Genomic DNA, 21,070 nt, shown 5'->3' with positions numbered 1-21,070 from the left:
TGACCAATCACGATCAAGTTTATGTAGTTGTAATCCCGTTAGAAGGTACAAAGGAAAGGTAGCCATTTTACGTGGATATCCCGTTTGGCGTAGCAGTAGTATCCGCGTGATTATCGCGAAAAGTCAAAATAATCGTAGTTCGGGATATTCCTGTTTTTTCGAAATGCGTTAAAAAGGTAAATGTTAATCAGTGTCGCTTATAGTGCTCCCGGTAAATTTCACCTTAGAACGTGAAATCGCAATACCGATTGCCGTTCGAGTTCGCCCTAGGCGTTAAAGAAATCCAGATGCGTGTTAGTTGCCCGTGTACACATTTAGCTATTTGTGCTTAACTTCTAGAACGTGCATGGACATTGGGATAGTGTAATAAAACCTTTTCGAAACCGCATTATTCTGCAACGAAAGAACGGAAAATCGATACGTGCTCGTAATCGTATCAATCTTTTGTAAAAAATCATTTCAAATAATATTACATAAATAGAAATAGTAACGTGCTATTTTCTGTTCGAGTTGATCCCCTAAGGTCGTCGATATCGCATTAATTTGTTCAGTATAAACGCACGATATCAAGAGATTGTATACGTGTCAAATTCTTGTGTCCTACATATTTCAATTTCGTAAAAGTGGAGTAGTCTAACCATAAGAAAGTCTAGTTTAATATTTAACTACGATTTTCCACTACATTTTTATTTATATTCAAATTCAACGACAATTTTCGTTAGTATCCTGTATTTCTCTACACGCTATTCCATTGTTTCAATGTACCAGAATTTTTCAATCTTCATGCCAGAGTCTGATAAATATGTAATAAACAATAGTCGTTTAATTATTCATTCAGAATCACAATGTCAATTTGCTACCGCTGTGCATAATTGTTGAAGATAGATATTTGAATTCTTAAATAGTCAAATGTTTACTGTTATTATTACAGATAACGGTTTTTATACTTTCACGTAGAATCTTTATGTTTCATTCTTTTCAAACAAATTTCAATTTCAATAGAAGAAATTTTTGTATAAAAAGTATTTCATGTGTTAAGAGAAGTTGCATCATAAGGCATTAATCAGTTTGTCATTTAATATGTTGCATTAATAAAATATCAATAAGAAATGCGTGTTTATTTTATTGCCTTCCTGTATTAAAAAATACAGCGGTGTTCTTAATATCTCTTTTTTTTGTGTGTCACAGTGTAATTACCACTGTCAATAAGACGAAGATTCGTTGCATTTATCAACTGGCAACAGCATCATGACATCAACAAAGTCTAAGGAAATAGCAGATGAGTACATCTCATCGTTGTCAGACTTGACAATCAACAGTAAACCATTGATTAATATGCTTACTATGCTGGCAGAAGACAACATAGAACATGCATCAGCAATTGTTCAAGCTGTTGAGAATCATCTGCAAAAGGTTATTTATCTATTGTAATATTATCTGAAGATAATAATATAAGTTGCTTTGTACATTATAAAATATATTATTGCGCTTACCTTGTTGCACACTTATTTAATATTGATTATTTTTTATTATTTGTAATCGAGATAGGAGCCTTGAAAATACGTATGTTTTACATTTTTTTTTGTTTTTTTTTTTAGATAAAGAAATATTGATACATTTTAGTTAGTACTAGAAATACTAAAACTGTATTTCATCACTTTTAAATCTAAAATATTAGTATATTAAAACTTGGATGGCATTGAATGAATTATACTAAGTGCAGTTTTTAATTACTTATATAATCACTTATTCATCTTTAGTTTTCAATTGAATTTAACATATCATGTACTTATTATGATATGAAATAATGGCCTTAATTTGTTGATATCACAAACTGAAGTATAGATTGTATTATGTTTTAACAGGTGAGAAGTGACATCAAATTACCTGTCCTTTATTTGATTGATTCAATTGTGAAGAATGTTAACGGAGCATATTTAAATCTGTTCACACAAAATATTGTAAACACTTTTTGTGGTGTATTTGAGAAGGTATGTCTTCTTATTACTATATAAAAAATGTAAATGTAGTTACACATACGTATACAAATCACTTCTAATTTTTTTTAAAACATATTTCTTCTTATTTCATTATAAAGTGATTCGATTGATGTATAGTATTTTTATTTGAAAGGAGGAAATGCAATTCAGTCACAGAACAGCTTTTCTTTTTCATAAAGCTATAAGATAATCATTTAGTCAATATCAGGTCATTGTACTTTTATTTCCGTACCATCCGCGTAACACCTGTTAGCTTTATAAGAAAGAAGAAGAGTGTAAGACTAGTGAGTATAAAATTTCGAAATATTAATACTTATATGAATAAATAGGTGGATGAGAATACAAGAGCCAGTATGTGGAAATTGAGGCAAACGTGGAACGATGTGTTCCCAGCAAAAAAATTATTTTCTCTGGATGTACGGGTGCAAAGCATAGATCCTGCCTGGCCAATCACTGCCTCTCCTACTAATGTTTCTTCAGGATCTATCCACGTTAATCCTCGATTTTTCTCAATGGTTAGTTTAATTTACAATGTAGGCAATAACGATGATTTTTAGTTTCAAAATACATATGTATACGTATTAATTTGATTATTTACAGCCTCAGCAATCTGCAACATCTATTGTTTCGCAACCAATAGTAGCTCCTGTTAAACTTCCGCCGGGTGATCCGGTGACACCAACGGAAGCTGCGATGCGAGAGCAATTATTAAAAAAACAACGAGAACTAATAGAATTGCAAAAGAAAAAGATTGAGTTAGAATTACTTCAAGCTAAAGCGAATTTAGAACAACAACAACGACAACTTGATAAACAAGCTGGGAATTTAAAATCCGAACTGGTAAGTTACGAGATATTTTCTTTTTTATTTTAAACTATATATGTACTTGAATTGTAGCCAAAGTTACCCATTCTTATTTGAACAGGTTACAGCTACGACACACGTTACATCGAGTACAGAAACCATCGCACAAGGGAAACCTGTTACAACTACTGTGCAAAGTCAAGCATCAAAACAAGTCGCGAAACAGGTACTTGTCCAAGTTATACTCACTCTCGTATCTACAATATATCGCACACTCGAAACGCATAAAACTATTTTTAAACGGTCCCTTTTCTGTTTAAAGTTCCCAGCTGCAACTGCTTCGCTTTTGAAAAACGCAGGAACAAACAATGGTCCACGAATTGCACCGGCTAGTAGTATAGCAGTAGCGTCAGCTAAACCTGTGTCTCGTGATCCAAGATTAAAGACAACCTCAGCTCAAGACGTTCCAGTTACAAGCGTGGATTCACGGCAGCGAATAAGTACATCAACACAAAAGGATTCGCGTGGTGAAGGCCAAACGCAACTAGCGGCAAATACAAACACTGTACTTTCAGATCAATTAAAACAGCAGTTACTTTCGAAACAGGCTGTGACTAGCACTATCAACAAGTCTCCGACAAATCTTGCCGGCTCCGATTCTGCGACGATAAACGCTAGTAATAACAATAATGCTAATACGAACCTCAACAATAATAATAACAATAAAAATTTCAGTGGTAACGCAAATAAAGATGCTGTGTCGCATCGAACAAGTCAAAAGAAAGACCCTCGATTGTCTAGTAATAGTAGTGGTAACCTAAACAGTAATAGCTCCAAAAGTTTTCAAAGTCTGTCTGTGGGTAGTAATAGTTCTTTATCAGCGAGTAACAGAGGGGGTGGTAGCAACGATTCAAAGTCGAAAGACTCGAAGAGTTCGAATTCTTCACGAAGCTCTTCGTCTTCGATGGTCGAAAAATCTTCCGCCTCCTCGAAATCCTCGCATCGGAAAATAGGTAACAAGTCGCGATCTAAGCAACCTCAGACGTCTCCGAGTAAGATACCGAAAGTCGACAGGGACGCAAGTCCCGTTAGGTCCAAATCTCGTGAAAAAGACAGTGGAGACAGTTCACCATCCTCGCGTACCTCTCCTCAATCCTTTCAAACCTCTAAAAACCGAAAGAAGAGTACAAAATCGAGAAAACGCAGTCCAAGCCCCCCGTATAGAATTCCCAGGCGTAACGATACAAAATCCAATTCAAGTATAAGCAACTCCGGTGGTGTTACCGAGGAGGAGCAATCTGGTTCGTTGATAGTCTCTCCTCCTCATCCGCCTGCATTTAAAGAGATTAGACCGAATGCTAGACAAAGAAATTACGTAAGGCGTAACAAGGATGACAGTCTTAGTCCCGAGCGCTCTCCAGCAAACGCTGGAAACGTTCAAACTGCTGCTGAACTAACTTTGGAATCATCCAGCAAAGACGAAGATTTGAGAGCGACGCTACCTCTTCCAGGTGCAACTGCTTCGGTACCAGAAAAGAGTGAGTCAATATCTTACGTTTTTCAACACAAATATAAATCATTTCCAGACATATCTTACACTTTTCATTATTTAACGGTGAGTTAATCTCTATAACATATACATGAAGTTACAATGTGATATCTTATTCAAGAGATTAGCGCGGTAGGACAATTTCAGTTGTTGTAAACGTTATCGAAAGTGCAAGCACTAAAATGTGTTTTTTTACTCTTCTGTTTCGAATGAAAGGAAAATGTTTAGTTTTTTTCAAGACAAAAAAGACTAGCATACAAAAGAGGATGCAATATGATCCTATATGCTGGTAAAATTAAATACGCGTATAATACTTGTTTAATATATGAGTTATTTCACTTCGCTTCGAAATCTTTTTCAGAAGAGGACTTAGATTTGCGCGTATTACCGCCACCGGTTAGTACCAACAAAAGGCAAAGTTCGGAGCACATAGAATCTACTTTAGCTAAGAAAACGAAAGCCGAGAAATTCGATGCGTGTGTATCCTTATTTTTTTCTTTTCTCTTCAAATCTACTAATTGTGTGTTGCGTGCGATTAACGTGATAATATGTTACTTGTATAGATTATTTGGAAACGAAGACGTCGATCTACGCACATTGACGCATCCCAAGGCTGGACGACCACCGACACCGCCTCCACCTGTAATATCTGGAGAAGATGGCAAAGATGGTTGGGCGAAGCTAAAGACACCATCGAAGAACGATAGAGATAAACAGGCTAATAACGCTGATGATAAACGGGATGGCAGAGATCGTAACAGAGATAGATTGGGCAGGCTCAGACTATACAACAAACTCCCGGATGATCCGAAAGAAAGAAGAAGAACATTGTCGAACGAAGATCAAGATAACAGACCTGGACGAAGAGGTCGAGAGAATGATAAACCGGAGAAGAACGAAGACAGAAATATTGAAATAATAATGAAACAAGCTGCCGAACAATTGAATCAAGGTTCCATCACTAAAACTCAATACAATACTCTTATTCAAGAAGTGTTACATATGAGCGAGGACCGAAAATTGAGAGCTGCACAACGAAAGGAGAAAGAAGTAGGCTCTATTGTATGGGAGAAAGGTGTAAACTTGGAGATAACGGGTCCAGGAGATCGCGCATCTACATTCAGCCCTTCTAACGACAAAGAACTGATGAGAAGTAAAGATCACCCAATTACAAGAAATCCAAACGGCCCCAGATGGCAGAATCAACCGTGGCAACAACCAGGACCATGGGCACATCCTCCTGGACCTCCGTACGGTGGTCCGCAGGGACACTTCAATTCTGACTTTAGACCCGTTGGTCCGTGGCAAAATCCCAGACACTTTGGGCCAATGCGTCCCGACTATCAGTATCACGGTGGTTTCAATCACAATATGGGTCCGAACCCTCGTTTAGGGCCTGGTATGATGGGTCCTATGGGACCGAACGGACCGCTCATGTCCAACTTGTTGACCAGCAGCCCAATTGGACCAATAGGTATGCCTAATCCGCCTATATCATTATCAGGAATGAACGGACCTGGAATGATGATGAACAATGGACCAATGACGAATCTTATATCAAACCCGAGTATCTCTTCATTGAACACTACGAGAAACGTATCACCGAGTTCATCGTCGAAATATGATCTCGAAGATGGCGATCAGAATTACACCACGGCAATGACAAAGAATCAAAACCCTCATAGCCGCGAATTACCACCGCCAGATCCAAAGTTGTTGGATGAAATCGCGAGAGACACGATGAAGTCTATAAATATAGACAGTATACCACGTGAAATTAGATACTACGGCCAAACAGGCGTAGTTTTTATGAATTGGGATGATCCAAGAGAAATCGGATTCCAAGATGGTATACGACGAATTCTAATCGATGATAAGGACACTATAACTTGCGCATTTAACGACCAATACAAAGAGTTCATGTACGAAGGTGAAGTTCATAGGTATGTATCTTAATATTACACAGTTTGGTAATTTAGTTTATACATAATTCGATATATTTATATAGATATATTATCGAAATTCGTTCACGTTTTCAGAATTAAATTAGGTGCACCTACGAGAGAGTTGTACGTTGATGATAGATGGTATGAATGTTATTTCGGTGGTATGCCTGTAACGGTAGATCTTGGTGGTAAAAAAGTTAGCGTTAAATTAGAAGGGCCTCCGCCCCATGTTAAAATCGGTACGGTAAAGAGGACAGATTTAGTAGTTGCCAAAATTAATCTGATTATTAACGCCCGAAACATGGTTCCTGTATTTTTAGATGCAAAGCCTCAAATGTAAGTTACTTTCGTATTGTTAAGGATATTTATATACGTATAAATATATACGACGATTTTTAAGTACATCGTACGATGATATTTACAGATTTGAAATCGAAGGGAAACCTCATACATTGGAATTTATAGACTCGTTACAAACAGTTCTTTTAAACGGACGACCATTTAAAGTCGAATTCGGAGGATTGCCCAAACCTATTATTGTTAGAGATAAAAAACATTTCATTAGATTTTCGGTATTGCCAAGAGGTGTTCGACCGGGATACGTTAAGATCGCAGGTATGAAAGGCGAAGAACCCATTGAATCGCCGCCTACTCCACCTTTGTTAACGCAAAAACCAAAGGTGGACACAACTTCCGCACCGACGCAATTCTCTGCCGTTGAGCACGAATCGACTTCGCAGGATGGTTCAGACCTTAGATCGACTCCAAAACCGGGTAAATATTGTGTTTATAAAAATATACCATACATTACTTGCCATGTTCGAACGTGTAACATGGTATGCTCTGTTGTGTAATATTTCATTAGACTTGTAGCGAAAATTTACTTTGTTTCAGATTTGCAACTAGATATGTTATCATCCGCTTTACCGTCTGCAATGGCACCATCGTCTGGATTATCATATCAAGCCGAACCAGCGGAAAACCCACCTACCACTGCTCCAGCGTTGGCGTTACCGTTGAATATGAACGAATTGTTCCAGAGATTAGTTGAGACCGGTATTGTACCAAATATTATCGAGCAAAAGAAACCGGAAGAAGAAGAGAAGAAGGAGCCGGAAATTATCCCCGTTTCATTCGATAAACCAGAAACGCTTAAAGTGTAAGTACAGTGTTAACAAAATGTTTTCTTTAATTAATCATCGTTCTGTATCCCCGTCGTAATCAGAGTAACAATTTGAAAATCTTTTTTGCTGTAGTAAACAACCTGCTATCGCAGCTGCATTATACAGTGGCATGCAGTGTAGTTCCTGTGGTGCTAGATTTGCGCCAGAATTGGCAACTCGATACAGCCATCACTTGGATTGGCATTTTAGACAGAATCGACGAGAAAGAGACTCTGCTAGAAAAGCTCATTCACGACCTTGGTATTATGACGTTAGCGATTGGATACAGTTTGAAGAAATCGAAGATTTAGAAGACAGAGGTATAGGATTTTCAACTCTTCTTATCTGCATTTATGTTATTTTTTAAAGGAGAACTTGATTTATCTTCTCGTCCGCTTTTTTTCAGCACAAAGTTGGTTCGAAACTGAAAAACAGACAGCCGATACAGAAGGTATCGCTGCAGAGGATTCCCCTCAAGAAGCATTACAGCCTAGCGTTCCTACTGGATCTGATGAGGATTCTAGATGTCAGGTGTGCCATGATGCATTTGAGCAATTTTATAACGAGGAGAAGGAGGAATGGCATTTAAGGCCGGCAATTAATTTCGAAGATAAGAACTATCATCCATTATGCCTAGACGATTACAAGGTTCGTTTCGTTTGTTCTTTATTTCTTCTTATATTTTGTTTTGATATTCTGTCATATTCTTGAGCGATTAAATATCAATATAAGCTTATTAATAAATTTTCCATTTGTTGCATTCTTACAAATAAATAAAATAAATAGGAAAAGAGTCTTGTGGTATGTGCTTCTTAATAATTCATATATTTATACGTTGCACTTGTAAAAAATGTTCTCACTTATAGATATAATGGAAGTAATTAGACACAGAAAGACGTAATGTAAATGCAACAACATATGTTTTTTATGTTATTCGTTCCTTTAATTGTTTAAACTATTATTTATCGAAATGTATATGGCATTTAGTTTCTTTCTTATCACAACTAATGATTTTTAGCATTTTATAAATAACAGAAACAAAAATCATGTTTGTAAATGTATATGTATGTTCAGTACGATTGTAATTTTATTAAGTACTTTTATTTTTTATACGTAATCTATGAATTAATACAAAATTATTCTTTCTCACACTTGTTAGAAATTAAGGTAACAGTAAACTTTTGATTTGCGCACAATTCTGTTGCATGCTTATAGTTACGAGTATTATATTTCTTCCTTTATTTTCATCATTTTCAACTTATGGAGATTGGAATACTAACATTTTGTCATTTTTGCATCATTAGAGAGCTTTGGAAAAGTCTGCGTTAGCGCTTGAAGAAACAATTGAGGAAATGGAGGATGAAAAGAAAGAGGGGTGCGATGAATCGTTTGTAGAGGAAACTAAGACTGACGAGTTAAGCTTGGAAGCGTTGAATAGCGAATTTGAAATAGTACAACCATCAAATGAAATAGTAGAAGATACTGTACCGAATGAAACTTGTGAAACAGAAAATAAAAATGACGATACTGTAATTGAAGACAATGCAGGAATCGAGATGAATGAAAAAATAGATGAACAAGAATTACAGCAGAATAGCACAGAAGATATCGCTATGGAAAGCTTAGAGAAAGATGACGCGCACGCAACAAATGAGATAGAAACTTCAGAGAGCGAGAATATAGATAAATCTTTTGAAAATATCAAAATTAAAGAAGAACCGATCGATGAACCAGAAGAACAATTGGAAGAGGAACATTTCGATTTTAATAATGTAGAAATTAAAGAAGAACCTGCGGAACCAGAACCAGGTGCGTATTGCATATTCTGTAATCGAATTAGTAGTTTAAAATGACAATCGATTAAATAACTACTATTAGTGTTAAAGTTTTATGTTCTAACATTTAACAAATTTTGTGAAACAATGTTCTAAACAGACCCCGAGGAAAGCGTAATAACTGAACCTGCGACAGCTGATACTACATATGCTGCAGTGAAGAGTTCCATTGATGGAAATGTAGAATTGGATTCTACACCTGCAGCGATCCCAGCAGCGCCGTCGCGAATTAAAATTAATATTACGAAAACGTTGTGTATTAATAAAGAACCAGAGGAATCGAAGGAAAAAGAAAAACTTGTAGTTGAGACACCTACTGAAGAGGTAATAGAACCTTTGGTGCCTGCTTCTATCAAACCTGCTTTGCAAGGTAGAAAACTGTCAAATTTACCTCCTGTGGAAAGAGGGCAGGAGTTATCAGGACTCTGCTCGATCATGTAAATAGTGTATGTAATGTATTTGAAATATATGTATGCGTGAGAGTATGCAGTTTGAATGTATTTGTGTTTAGCGCTACTTAAAATTAAGTATCGACTCATTGTGTATCACGTTTGTGCAGCTTATACGACCTGATGTATTATAGTTAGCAATTTTTCTCTTCTTTCTTTTTATTATACAATTCATTATTCTGTAGTTAACTTTTCTATTTTTTGCATTTCATATGCCATATTTTTATTAAAATATTCCATTTAGAGGTCTGCCAATCTGGCAAGAAAGTTTGAATACGTCTACGTATTCTCAAATGTCACGTCGTATAAGTTAAAAAAGATATGTGTTATAATGCGTGAATGCTCCAAATGTATGCGTGTATTTAGTCTTCAAATTTTAATTAAGGCGAAAAGAGAACAAGAACTGTACATATTTAATGTAATCGAGAAGCAGTTTAACTAGAGCGAGATATGGTATAGTAGGCATTCCCAATAATAATACTGAGTGCAATCGCATTTCTAGACGAAGAAGGTCAGAAATGTAACACTGATATGCACTGGACTAAACTGAGAATTTCATACCGTTTGTACTTTGTAAAAATATTCGAATGATATTCGATATATTGTTTTTTAGAAAAAGCATCTCGTTCCCATTTTGATTTTACAAAGCACGAAAATGAGGTCCCACAAGAGATATTGAAAGATTACCCAATTTAGTTAGGTGTACAAATTGTGTGATATATAAAATTGTTGACTATACTGTAAATACCAACGTAAAAATAATCCCGACGATATTGGGTAAGGAAGAAAAAAAAAACAGTTACTACTAGAGGATTATTTTGTTGTATGAAAAAAAAATCTTGTTAATTATTCGGGGTCTGACTTCCTTTGGTTGCTTATTTATGATCCTAAATTTACCTTTCTAAAGTATCCCTTATATACGATAATCGACATATTGCTGAGAAACTTTAGAAATTAAAAAATTTTTAACTATAAAAACATCACAAATAAAAAGGTATTAGTAAAAAAAAGTTATTCTTTAGTTGAGATTTGTCTCGGTATTCAATAAAACTTATTTTTAGAAAAAAAAATGTATCGAAAGTTATTGCCTGCTCCTTGTTCCTAAATGATAAACTTTTGTAGCACTATAAGTTAAAAGTACGACATATAAGTTTAATAAAATCGTGTTCTCTTAATACTATGACAACATGTTCTCGATTAATGTTATTATCGTTTAGAGAAAGACATCGTTTTTTAAATATTTATACACTTCCTACTATTTTATACATATAGATATTCTTTTACTATCTTCCCTTACAAAAGTTGTATTCTTTGATATTTTAATATTGTATATATAATAACTGCTTTATTGTGGGATAATCATATATGCGAGTCTTGAGATTTTTATAAGTTGCAATTATGAGGCCATCTCGGAAAGGGAAGGGTGTCTCTAATATTTGGTATGTCGAAAATATATTGTAAAAATCTCTCGAATCCCATTCCAAACCCTCCAGTTGGAACATTACCATATTTTCGAAGTTCCAAATACCAAGTAAGATCAGATGTCAAAGGCAATTTGGATTTTAGTTTTTCGTAATCATCTTCGCGTATACTTCCGCCAACTAATTCTCCTACAGTAGGTACTAAGAGATCCATTGCAGCAACCTTTAAGGAAAAGGGTCATATATACCTTCTTAATATTTTTAATATTTAGAAGGATTTATCAAATTCAGTACCATTGTACCCACCTTTGAAGTATCATCGTTACATTCTTTCATATAAAAGGGTTTAATTTCTTTTGGCCAATTTATAACAAATACTGGAATATCATTATTATGTTTCACCAAGAACAATTCATGTTCTTTAGATAGATTATCACCATAAGTAATAGGATTTTCTAATGAATCTGCATTGTTTTCTAAAATGTTAATTGCATCATTGTATGTTATACGTGCAAATTTGTCATTTAACCACTGTATTTCACGTCCACCTATTACATCTATATCAGAGGCACCCTTTTCGAATACATCTTTAACTATGTACTTTATCAATGATTCAACTTCATCCATTATATCATCAAGATTATTAGTAAATGCTATCTCAGCTTCTAACATACGAAATTCAGATAAATGTAACCTCGACTTATTATTTTCAGCTCTGAATGTTGGACTAAAGGTGTATACCTTTGTAAATGCTCTGAAATGTTATAGACACACCATATACTCTAGAATTTTTATTCGATTACTATTCACAAAAGCCTGTACTTTAATTACCTTGTAACGGCTTCTAAATGTAACTGGCCAGAAACAGTTAGAAAAGCTTTAGTATTAAAATAAGATTCTTCTTCTGGAATATTTTCTCTTTTCATAGATTTTAATAAACTTTTAGAATGTGGCTTCACTACAAATATTTCACCAGCACCTTCGCAATCATTTGAAGTTAAAACTGGTGTATGTATGTTAATGAAACCTCTCGATCTCAAGTAATTATCAATAGCTGAAGATGTTATATCCCGTAATCTTAACAACGATGAGAATCTTCTAGTTCTTAGCCTTAAATGCAAATACTGCCTAACATAATCTTCCGAATACAATTTCCTTGGAGCAAAAGGATATCCGTCCATAACGTCGCATGTACCGATTACATTTATATTACTTGCATGTAATTCAACTCTACCATTAGGAGCCAAAGCTAACGTTCCTTCCGCCGTGATACTACTTCCGAAACTTAATTTATCTGGTTTGTCATGTTTTCGTACGATAACTTGTAACATTTTAGGACTTGAACCATCCATAATATCAATGAAAATGTTATCCTTCATCTTCCTGACTCCGTGAACCCAACCCTATCTTTAAAGAATTGTTTTAAGAATTAATACTACAAATAATGCGGTACCTTCATATTCGAGTCAACGTAAGTGAAACAGTGGTAATATTTGAAATAAAAGATATATGTAAATGACTATCAAAGTATTTAAAAGATCGTAAGGTACCGCTAACCTGTACTTTTATATTCCTTCCAACACTATTTTGAAAATTATCATTATATATTTGTAACATACTGTGAACATTGCACTTTGAAAAATTAAGGTTAGCAAGTAAATTCCTGCTGAATTTGAAACAGGTTATAAACGACATTTTCCTCTAGTTTTTATGAAACCTAAAATATTAATTACAGTAAAACTGTAAGGCTACTTTTACAGAGAAGACATGGAATAAAATCTATTAAACAGTTTCAATGTTTAGTTAATTAATACTCTCGATTCACGCAGGACGCAATCACGTGCGTGATGTTACCGACCGACTAGTGGCGCCATCTGTTAGCGAAGAGCTGAAACTATACGGCGAGTAGTTTCAGCCTTCTCCCGAGAGATGGCGCCATTAGCGCAGTAGTTCACTTCGCTGTCGATAACGATGTGCGAGTAGTTTGAGCACTTTCCACAGAGATGGCGCCACCAGTCGTTCAGCAGTTTACTTCGCTGTCGGTAACTGTGTGCGAACAGTTTGAGCACTTTTCGCAGAGATGGCGCCACGAGTAATAAATGGAATTTTATTTAAAAAAATTACTTCCAAGTATAAACAATTGATTAATAGCGACTGAACGTTTTATTGAAACTCTGAGGCGCTTTTCAAACCGTGAAAGATGTACAGATTAAAATTTATTTACAATCTTAGAACTGAACTACTTTGACGTGAAAATTTATCCTAATATAGGACACCGATTTTGTTTTTCTCTCAACTATAAAGCATAATTATCCCCTATTAGTAATATATATCAGTGATCTTAAATACTACAGGAGTGTACGTTGAAGATGTACAACAGAAACATCATCGTCAGAATTGTTACTGTTTCTCGATTTAAAGAGGAGCCGCTTCCATTGGCATCTAACGGAGAATGTTGCGATATCGACGCAAGTTGCACCGCTGTGAAAAGAAGAGCCACTTTATGCATCCCCTATTTAGATAACTCAGCTGAAGATTAAATAGCAAATTACCTGGCAAAATTTTATCCTCCTGTATCGCGTTTGTCACGTAATTATCCTTGTCAGCTGAAGACAAAATTATATATATCACGAATACACGGTACGATACTGTTCTCAGAGATAAAGAAGAAGTCACAGGTCTACTTACGAGCACCTTCCGTGGCGAATCGTATTATCTCCGACGGCTTGCTCCAGCCGTAACGATTTTTCGACAGAACGAGCGCTTCGTAATGCGTCGCTTCCTCCAATCCCGTCAATTTGTACGAGTACGTGTGTATGAAACTATTTCCATCGTTACCGCTGGGTATGTACAATGTACGCCATTGGCCTGGGATGCCGTTCTGAAGATTAAAAAGTCGATGCCGCAATAATAAAATAAAATGTACCACTCAGCCCTCGTTTTACGCGGTTCAGAATCTGGCAGAAAATTTCATCTGCCAGTACAAACAATAAATATATCAGAGAAGTGCTCTTCATGTTCTACCCTATATAGTATCTCTACCCTATATGGTATGTACATCTGCACGTAGACACGTGTATACGAAATACCATACGAACGTGATTTACCACGTAAATCAAGGGACGATTGCGCGTCTGAGAACGCGAATTAAACTGAAGTGCATCCTGGTATCGAGATCTTACCGTGTATTTACGAAATCTGAACTCGTATTGAATGATGGGACTATAACTGTAGACCTCCCAGACGAAATTGTACGAGGTTTTAGAGAGGCTGCGCGAGATCTTCTTAAATACAGCCGCGTTCGCGACGCCCGATAATTCGACCGCCGCCTCGGTGATTCCCAAGGAATTAGAAGCCCTGCACAGGTAGAAACCGTAATCCGTCGTCCTTACGTTCCTTATCACCAGGCTGTGGTCGCTGCCCGCGTTGTGCTTCGCTATTCCAGACGAGTATCTCACGCTTCTGTTGTTGAAGTACCATTCCACCTGCCGAGCAGATTTCGTACAGTTTAATGATCGATGGGAAAAGTAAACGAAGAAACCGTCGTCGTTAGTTTCTCCCGAGTCGAAGCGGAATCGTTGGGAGTGCGACGACGTAAACGAGAAAACCGCTCGTTGAGAGCGCGCCACGGCACTCAGAACTTTTTTCCCTCGATTAAGAGAAGTCTGGAGGAATTGCCTAGTCAGCAACGACTTTAACCCTAGGAGCCCCTTTCCGCGGGAAGAAGTATCGCGAGTCACGTTTCACGGCAATCGATTCACCGCGTGTTACCGGCTCCGAGGGATAGATTGACAGAAATTGCATCACAGGCAGAGGCCACTCCGCAGCCCTCACGTATTCGTTGCAGTCGTTAAACGGCCTGTCTGTAAATTATTTCTGATCCAAGAATGCATCGAGTTTTTTCATCGATCAGGCTGTCCAATGAAACGAATCCATAAACGGGGCCGTCGTTCCAGAATGCAATTAAAAGTTCGTCTACGAGCTACGCCTATTGTTGTAACGAACTGTTAATTACTAGTCCAGTAATTACATCGTCTTTATGTACTCTTGCAGAGCCGTGTACTCACCGTTGCCTCAGGCCAGGCAGTCACTCCGCAATCTAGTTGTACCTGTATCCCCGGAGGTGCGTGTATCCAAGTTTTCGTCATTTCGATCCTTGGTTTGTCTGCAAATTAAGATTAAGATTATCACTAACACTCGCATCGGCAGTGGTTTTAATTATCCGACTGTCTCGATTATCAAATCGCCCGGCACGATGAATCATCTAATAACAGGTTGAACGTTCATGAGACCTACCGATACGTTCTCGCGTCCCCTCTGTTATGCTCGACGCGCTCAGGAAACGACATGAAATTTTGCTCGTGGAACGATCATCTCGTACAAACGATTCGACGCATTTTAGCCTCGCGTGGTTACAATTAGTTCCTGCGGGCGTTCGATCGGAATACTAAAGAGAGGAATGCAATTTCCTAATTTAATTGTGGATGATGCACCACTTCCGCGCGTGTACGCATACGTTGAGCCGATTAACAGGGACGTAGGTGGACAAGAAATTTGCGTAACGTGTCTGTACAGTCGCAGTATTGTCTGTAGTTTACAAAGCATCGCGAAGGTTGACAGCAATTTGACTGAACGGTACATACATCTAATATAGAGATCCACAGTGGCCGTGGCAGGCTCCCCGACGTCGTTATTCGCGATGCAAGTATATCGACCAGCATCGTTCGGAGATTCAGCGTGGAACCGTAAATGCGTGCTGTCGTACAGAGTTGGTATTTCTCCGTCCTGTTATTGGGCAATAAATATTTCTTTAATTATCTCCGCTGCCCTTTCGCCTTTTTTCATTGTACTCGTAGAAGGGAATCGTTTACCTTGTTTCTCCATGATATCACCGGGACGGGAACACCTTCCGCGACACACGCCATGTTCACCTCCTCCCCTAGATTCACCTCGAGGGTACCAGATTTTGGTACCGGATGGACACTGGGTGGATCTGGAAGTAACGATTCGTTTTGACCAACTTTCGAAAGTGCGCGTCGTTTGCCCCTGCTGATCCTTCTTTGCGCTCTATGAGCTTCACATTCGATGCAGATTACTCTGCTCGAGAAGACATTTTTAATATTAAACATTTGCGAAAAGTTTCATTTCGATGTTAATCGGACCTGTACGAGTTGCAGGAACCTGAGTTCGCACGAGACGTCGCGATCCAATCTCGAGGGACACGAAGACGACCGCAGAATTCGATTCCGCAGTGGACCGGTCGAATCGAAAAGGTTCTTTTTCTTAGTTTTACACGCGCTGCATGTACGGAGGCCCGTGAAACAGAACCGAAATCCTTACGGCTGGGAGAACCCCGTGGAGGATTCCCCGACGGAGGAAACTTTCTCTGAATTTGTTTGCGGAACGACGTAGAGCACGTGGATACTCTTGGGTCGTCCATAATTTCACGCGGACGATAATACGCGCTCGAATCGATATTTCTGTTTAACTTCCTCGCGTTCTCCATCGTCAGCCATTGAGCTATCGGTTCCAATTAACAGGCACTGTTTCTTCAATCCCGTCCAACTAATCTATTTAACGATAGGCACGAAGTAAACGAACTCGAACACCGGAATCGAACGCGTTTCTCCTACTCTTTTGGAACTTTTAAATAACGAGGCGAGGCGAATTGGTATATCGTGTCGACTGGTCTGGACCTGGGTGAAATCTCGGTCGTATCGAAGGCGCGGCATTTCATTTCAATATCGATCTACTCACACATCACTTCGATTTCGTGTACTTGGGTGGCATGTCCCCAGGGGGCTGGTCGAGACGCCTGGCACACATATTCCCCGGTGTCGTTCCGTTTCACATTGGAAACCTCCAAGCTCCTGTTTGAGTACATCCTAACTCTTTCTGGTGGCTCGGTTAGCGGTTCACCGCTGTCAGCCAAAAGGATACGATCCTTCCACCACCTCACCCTCGACTGCACATTATCTGGACACACGGGAACGAAAATCGTCTGTTTGGTCTATTCGAAACTTGATAAGACAAACTTGATACATAATTATAAAAACGTATAATTTACTGTCCAATACGTTAACCATTGATTTGCTATTTTTTTTTATTCATTCTAAACCCGATGAAGTATCAAAATAACTCGACACGTCGGTGTTTAAAATCCAAGGGGGTGCCCCAGTCCTTAAATCCCTGGCGATCTCGACGTGCGTGACCTCCAGTCGAAGTTGCGACAGGGTAAAGCGAATAGCCAACAAGCAATCGCGTTAGGCGAAATCGGCGATGACAGCTCGATCGATTCTGCAGCAAATTGTTTGCTTCCTATACGTGTACATGTCCGAGTGTCGCGAGTGGACGCTTTGTTGCTTATGGAAATCAGCATCGATCGTTGCCCGAAATTGTAATCACGGCTCGCCTTTTTTTGCATCGCACTAAACTTACCAATATTGAGTTTATTTAACCGAAAAGAATCGAAGATACTCGACTCTATCGATCTGTTGATCTAAGAATGAATCGAATTTACAGTAATCGCCATTTCATAACGAACTTAAAGTCGTACCATTATCGCGCATTGCAGGGTGCAACAGGTGAATTTTGTTTGCAACAGTTTCACCGGATGAGCTTTAGTTTCTTGTCGAGTCATTTTATGACTCTGTTAGTTTCCCTGCCTTTTCTTGTCCTCCTTACCAGCGTTTAACTCGTTCGATTCTTCTGGCTCGCTAATAAAGGGATAACCAATTGCACCCTTGGTCGGTTCTCGCGCTTCAAACCTTCCTGCAGCTATCGTGCTGGATGGAATACGCCTCGGGGGTGAAAGATTTACGAAACCGACTTACCAAAGTCCTCGACGTAACACGGAAGCAAAACCGTGTCGTTCTCGAAGGTTTTCACCGTTGTCGGGTAGCTTTTGAAGCCATTGTTCCCTGCCGCTCTATTACCTGAAACAGCAAACAAATTTCGTTAAATTTCACGCGATAACACGAACAATAGTTTAGCGATTCATCTGCTTTTTGTGGAAGTAGCAGCTTTTCGTGTGGCCACGTTCGTGAAAAGTTAAATGTGGTCTTTCCATGCATTATGTATGCTTTAATTCTCGCATTGCTTGCGATGGCACGCTATCGGGTAACCGAATGCGATTACAATTCGTTCTCTTGCTTGGTCCGGGTTAAAGTTCCGGAAACACGATGAATCGTTTATGTTTCCAATGAAAGCTAACAGGGACAGAGGAAACCGAGAGCGAAACGAAAAGGGAACCGCTGTCGAGCATTTGAGATTTTAAAGAAATGAAACAAACAGAGCGGAGACAATTTAGGAGAATTTATAGCGGTCATTGTGAACTGGTTTTCATGGCCGTCGCATGGTTTCCGCATTCTGTAGCTTTTAAGTAAATCAAACCGACGGAGAAACAACCGGGTCCTAGTGAATTAATTTTAATGAATCCGCATCAAGAAATTAGAACTCTCGTGCTTAAATTACAATTAGTTTATGATATGAAAATGTTAATGAATCGCTGTAGTTCGGTGCATCGATGAAAATGAAATTTTGAACGACTGCGCGTATCTCGCGAAACTGTCAGTCATTGGTGCCGTTTTTTTCCAAATCTAACCAGTACGTGCGAGTACGTTTATTACGTCGAAATCTCATGGATACATAGCTTCTGTACGCTGTCACGTTATACAGAGTACACGTGTGTCAAAGATTTTATCAGACAAGCGTTTGCTTGCGGCGACCGTCGCCCGTTTGGAGTGAAAAAAACAGCAGTGACAGTGAAAAGAATGGAACCCGATTTTTTTCAACTGTATCTGACGTTTCGTTGATGAATTTACGATACGAAATTTCGAAAAGGAAAATCGCATACGATAAGGTGTATTTTGCGAAGCGCACGCTGAAACGTACAAAGTTCTCGATAGCTAAACGAGCAATGAAATCATTACACGAAACGGTTCTTCAATTACTTCAAGTGTAATTTGTGCCACTTTGGAACGAACACCGTGGACGCGTTTGTAAAGAGGGCTATACCCGTGAAACGTGAAGTGTAAAGTTTTCCGCTCACCTATGAGAAAAATGCAAAGCATCCAGCCTAAGAACACCATGTTACAAAAACATGTATATACGTTCCACCACCCTCGAACCACCAAATAAACGGAGAACAGAAAACGATTCAGGATGACGCGTTACGTGGAACCGGCGCGAACTCTTCGACTTTTCACGAGACACTGATCTTCGGCTAAGATGGTGATCGTGTCCCAGCGTTCTTAACGCGCACTGACACACGCTCGCATGCACGCTTGTTGTCCATCGTAATTATGATCAGATGTCCGTTGTGCGTTTCAGAGATGCTCACACTGTCGCTCGTGAAAACCCAGTTCTTCGTCCTCGCGCGTCACTGAACGCTTAAATGTTCAGGGGAAACGTCGCGTAGTCCTTTTTAAATCTGGAAAAAGGACAAATTAGCCATCATCGTGTCGCCGCCTCAATTAAAAGGATGGTACGTAGCGGGGGCTTTTCTTTATAAATGGGTAAAAACTGTTTTACATTAAAACTTGTTGGCTGAGAAGCTTGGAGCTTTTATAAAATGATTAAAGCAGTCGATAATACTTGTAAGAAGATTAAAGGCAAAGGATCCTAGCGTAGCTGAGAACCATCGCACCCTATTGCAACGCTGCCGCTATGTACACATGCACAGGGTGTCCATCTACCAACACCACGGGCATTCTTCTATAATTTGTTCAATTTACGCACCGACACGTACCATACATAGAGTCATTCATCGAGTTATCCATTAAGTCGTTAATCTAATACATGAATCGACGGCCCGTTTTAAAGGGAGGCGACAAATCGTCTACCCTCTGTCGCGATTGTAAACAAATGAAAATGTCACTGTCACTGTTGCACGTTCGTTCGAGAGACAATGGAGCACCTATCCTTAAACGGGAGAGACGAAATTAGCCCCGCAATCGACGGTAAAAGAGACCATTCGTCTTTTGTGACAACCACGAACGGAATGTGCGTTCTGCTTTCATCCTGGTAGCATTCCCTCCTTTTTTCTCTTCTTTTTCTTCCTCTGTTCCAGAGGCTGTTCATGGGTGCACTTTGAATTGCGTAACGCTGGAACATGGCCAAGGTAATCCAATAAATCGACGACACTGATTTTAATTGCCCCTGATGGAAGGAACAGCGAAAAATGGAGATCCAGGTGAACTATGAAAAAGAGGCGTCTATCATTTCGATGTACCTTCCAGCAGAATCAGTGAAAAATTTACGACCTCCTGCATAGAGATTATGTGCAATTGTATTTTAATTTCCCTCTAGTCTCCGCTTTACGAGTTATTGTCTCACTGGGACCTGGATAGAACGTTCTTTATTATTTAACGTGATTCACAACGAATATTAGTAATTTTTACGTAAATCACGCTAAATGGATGTTCTAGCGATGAAAATTGAAACTACAACAGGGCAAGTTGAAGTCTTACAAGCACGCATACATCTGTATATACCAGATGTATTTAACAATGGCCTGTTTAATGGACATCACGGACGCAAGTCATACAATTGAATCGCATTGTTCACGCATTACGGACCGGTCAACGGGCTAACCAATATTCAGTCCGTTGCGTAAATAATATTGTGTTAACCGGACTGAATTTCATTCATGAACGTCAGTTGCCAACGAGGCAGCTTGTTCACGATGTCTAGTTGATTTGTACAAATAACGAGAAATTAACGAAAGGTTTTGATAAACGTCACTCAAAGCGTTCGGCAAGCCTCGAACACGTTGCGCTTCGCTGCCAGATTTAAATTGGCCGTGTATTTTCACTGTGCAACGCGAGGTTAATTCTGAATAAGGGGACAACAGCGTGGAGTTTCCCATTCGTGGATGGAAAAGGTTTCCGATCCGTTTTCAGG

General features: G+C 38.6%; 3 protein-coding genes across 5 annotated transcripts; 1 reads left to right on the top strand and 2 right to left on the bottom strand.

Annotated features, from left to right (window-relative positions):
* The first annotated feature begins 38 nt into the window (after positions 1 to 38).
* Positions 39 to 10,595, top strand: Pcf11 (Pcf11 cleavage and polyadenylation factor subunit). 3 transcript variants are annotated; one of them, XM_076904358.1, is made up of 17 exons: positions 39 to 176; positions 1,189 to 1,413; positions 1,866 to 1,991; positions 2,330 to 2,515; positions 2,601 to 2,840; positions 2,926 to 3,030; positions 3,127 to 4,342; positions 4,718 to 4,829; positions 4,917 to 6,296; positions 6,393 to 6,635; positions 6,724 to 7,073; positions 7,194 to 7,458; positions 7,556 to 7,782; positions 7,869 to 8,110; positions 8,249 to 8,263; positions 8,767 to 9,271; positions 9,398 to 10,595. In XM_076904358.1, exons 2-17 carry the CDS (start codon positions 1,249 to 1,251, stop codon positions 9,736 to 9,738), a joined length of 5,718 nt encoding a protein of 1,905 aa, XP_076760473.1. In that variant the 5' UTR covers positions 39 to 176; positions 1,189 to 1,248; the 3' UTR covers positions 9,739 to 10,595. The 3 variants fall into 3 exon arrangements, with proteins under 3 accessions (XP_076760473.1, XP_076760472.1, XP_076760474.1); XM_076904357.1 differs by having other exon boundaries at positions 4,715 to 4,829; XM_076904359.1 differs by lacking the exon at positions 8,249 to 8,263 and having other exon boundaries at positions 4,715 to 4,829.
* Positions 10,596 to 11,117: 522 nt separating this feature from the next.
* Asnrs-m (asparagine--tRNA ligase, mitochondrial) lies at positions 11,118 to 12,916 on the bottom strand. Its single transcript, XM_076904663.1, has 4 exons — positions 12,725 to 12,916; positions 11,999 to 12,570; positions 11,474 to 11,921; positions 11,118 to 11,390 (listed from the first exon to the last, which is right to left on the bottom strand). The coding sequence occupies exons 1-4, from the start codon at positions 12,860 to 12,862 to the stop codon at positions 11,130 to 11,132; spliced, it is 1,419 nt and encodes a 472-aa protein (XP_076760778.1). The 5' UTR covers positions 12,863 to 12,916; the 3' UTR covers positions 11,118 to 11,129.
* Positions 12,917 to 13,485: 569 nt separating this feature from the next.
* Positions 13,486 to 19,400, bottom strand: LOC143429220 (limbic system-associated membrane protein). The gene is made up of 10 exons (XM_076904727.1): positions 19,218 to 19,400; positions 18,001 to 18,102; positions 16,925 to 17,143; positions 16,039 to 16,160; positions 15,811 to 15,952; positions 15,235 to 15,332; positions 14,350 to 14,652; positions 13,856 to 14,048; positions 13,720 to 13,773; positions 13,486 to 13,648 (listed from the first exon to the last, which is right to left on the bottom strand). Exons 1-10 carry the CDS (start codon positions 19,255 to 19,257, stop codon positions 13,509 to 13,511), a joined length of 1,413 nt encoding a protein of 470 aa, XP_076760842.1. The 5' UTR covers positions 19,258 to 19,400; the 3' UTR covers positions 13,486 to 13,508.
* Positions 19,401 to 21,070: the final 1,670 nt, after the last annotated feature.

The sequence above is a fragment of the Xylocopa sonorina genome, chromosome 11 (assembly GCF_050948175.1).
Source record: "Xylocopa sonorina isolate GNS202 chromosome 11, iyXylSono1_principal, whole genome shotgun sequence".
NCBI classification, from domain to species: domain Eukaryota; kingdom Metazoa; phylum Arthropoda; class Insecta; order Hymenoptera; family Apidae; genus Xylocopa; species Xylocopa sonorina.
The sequence above is the reverse complement of the archived record's forward strand: the minus strand, read 5'-3'. Positions and strand labels throughout refer to the sequence as shown.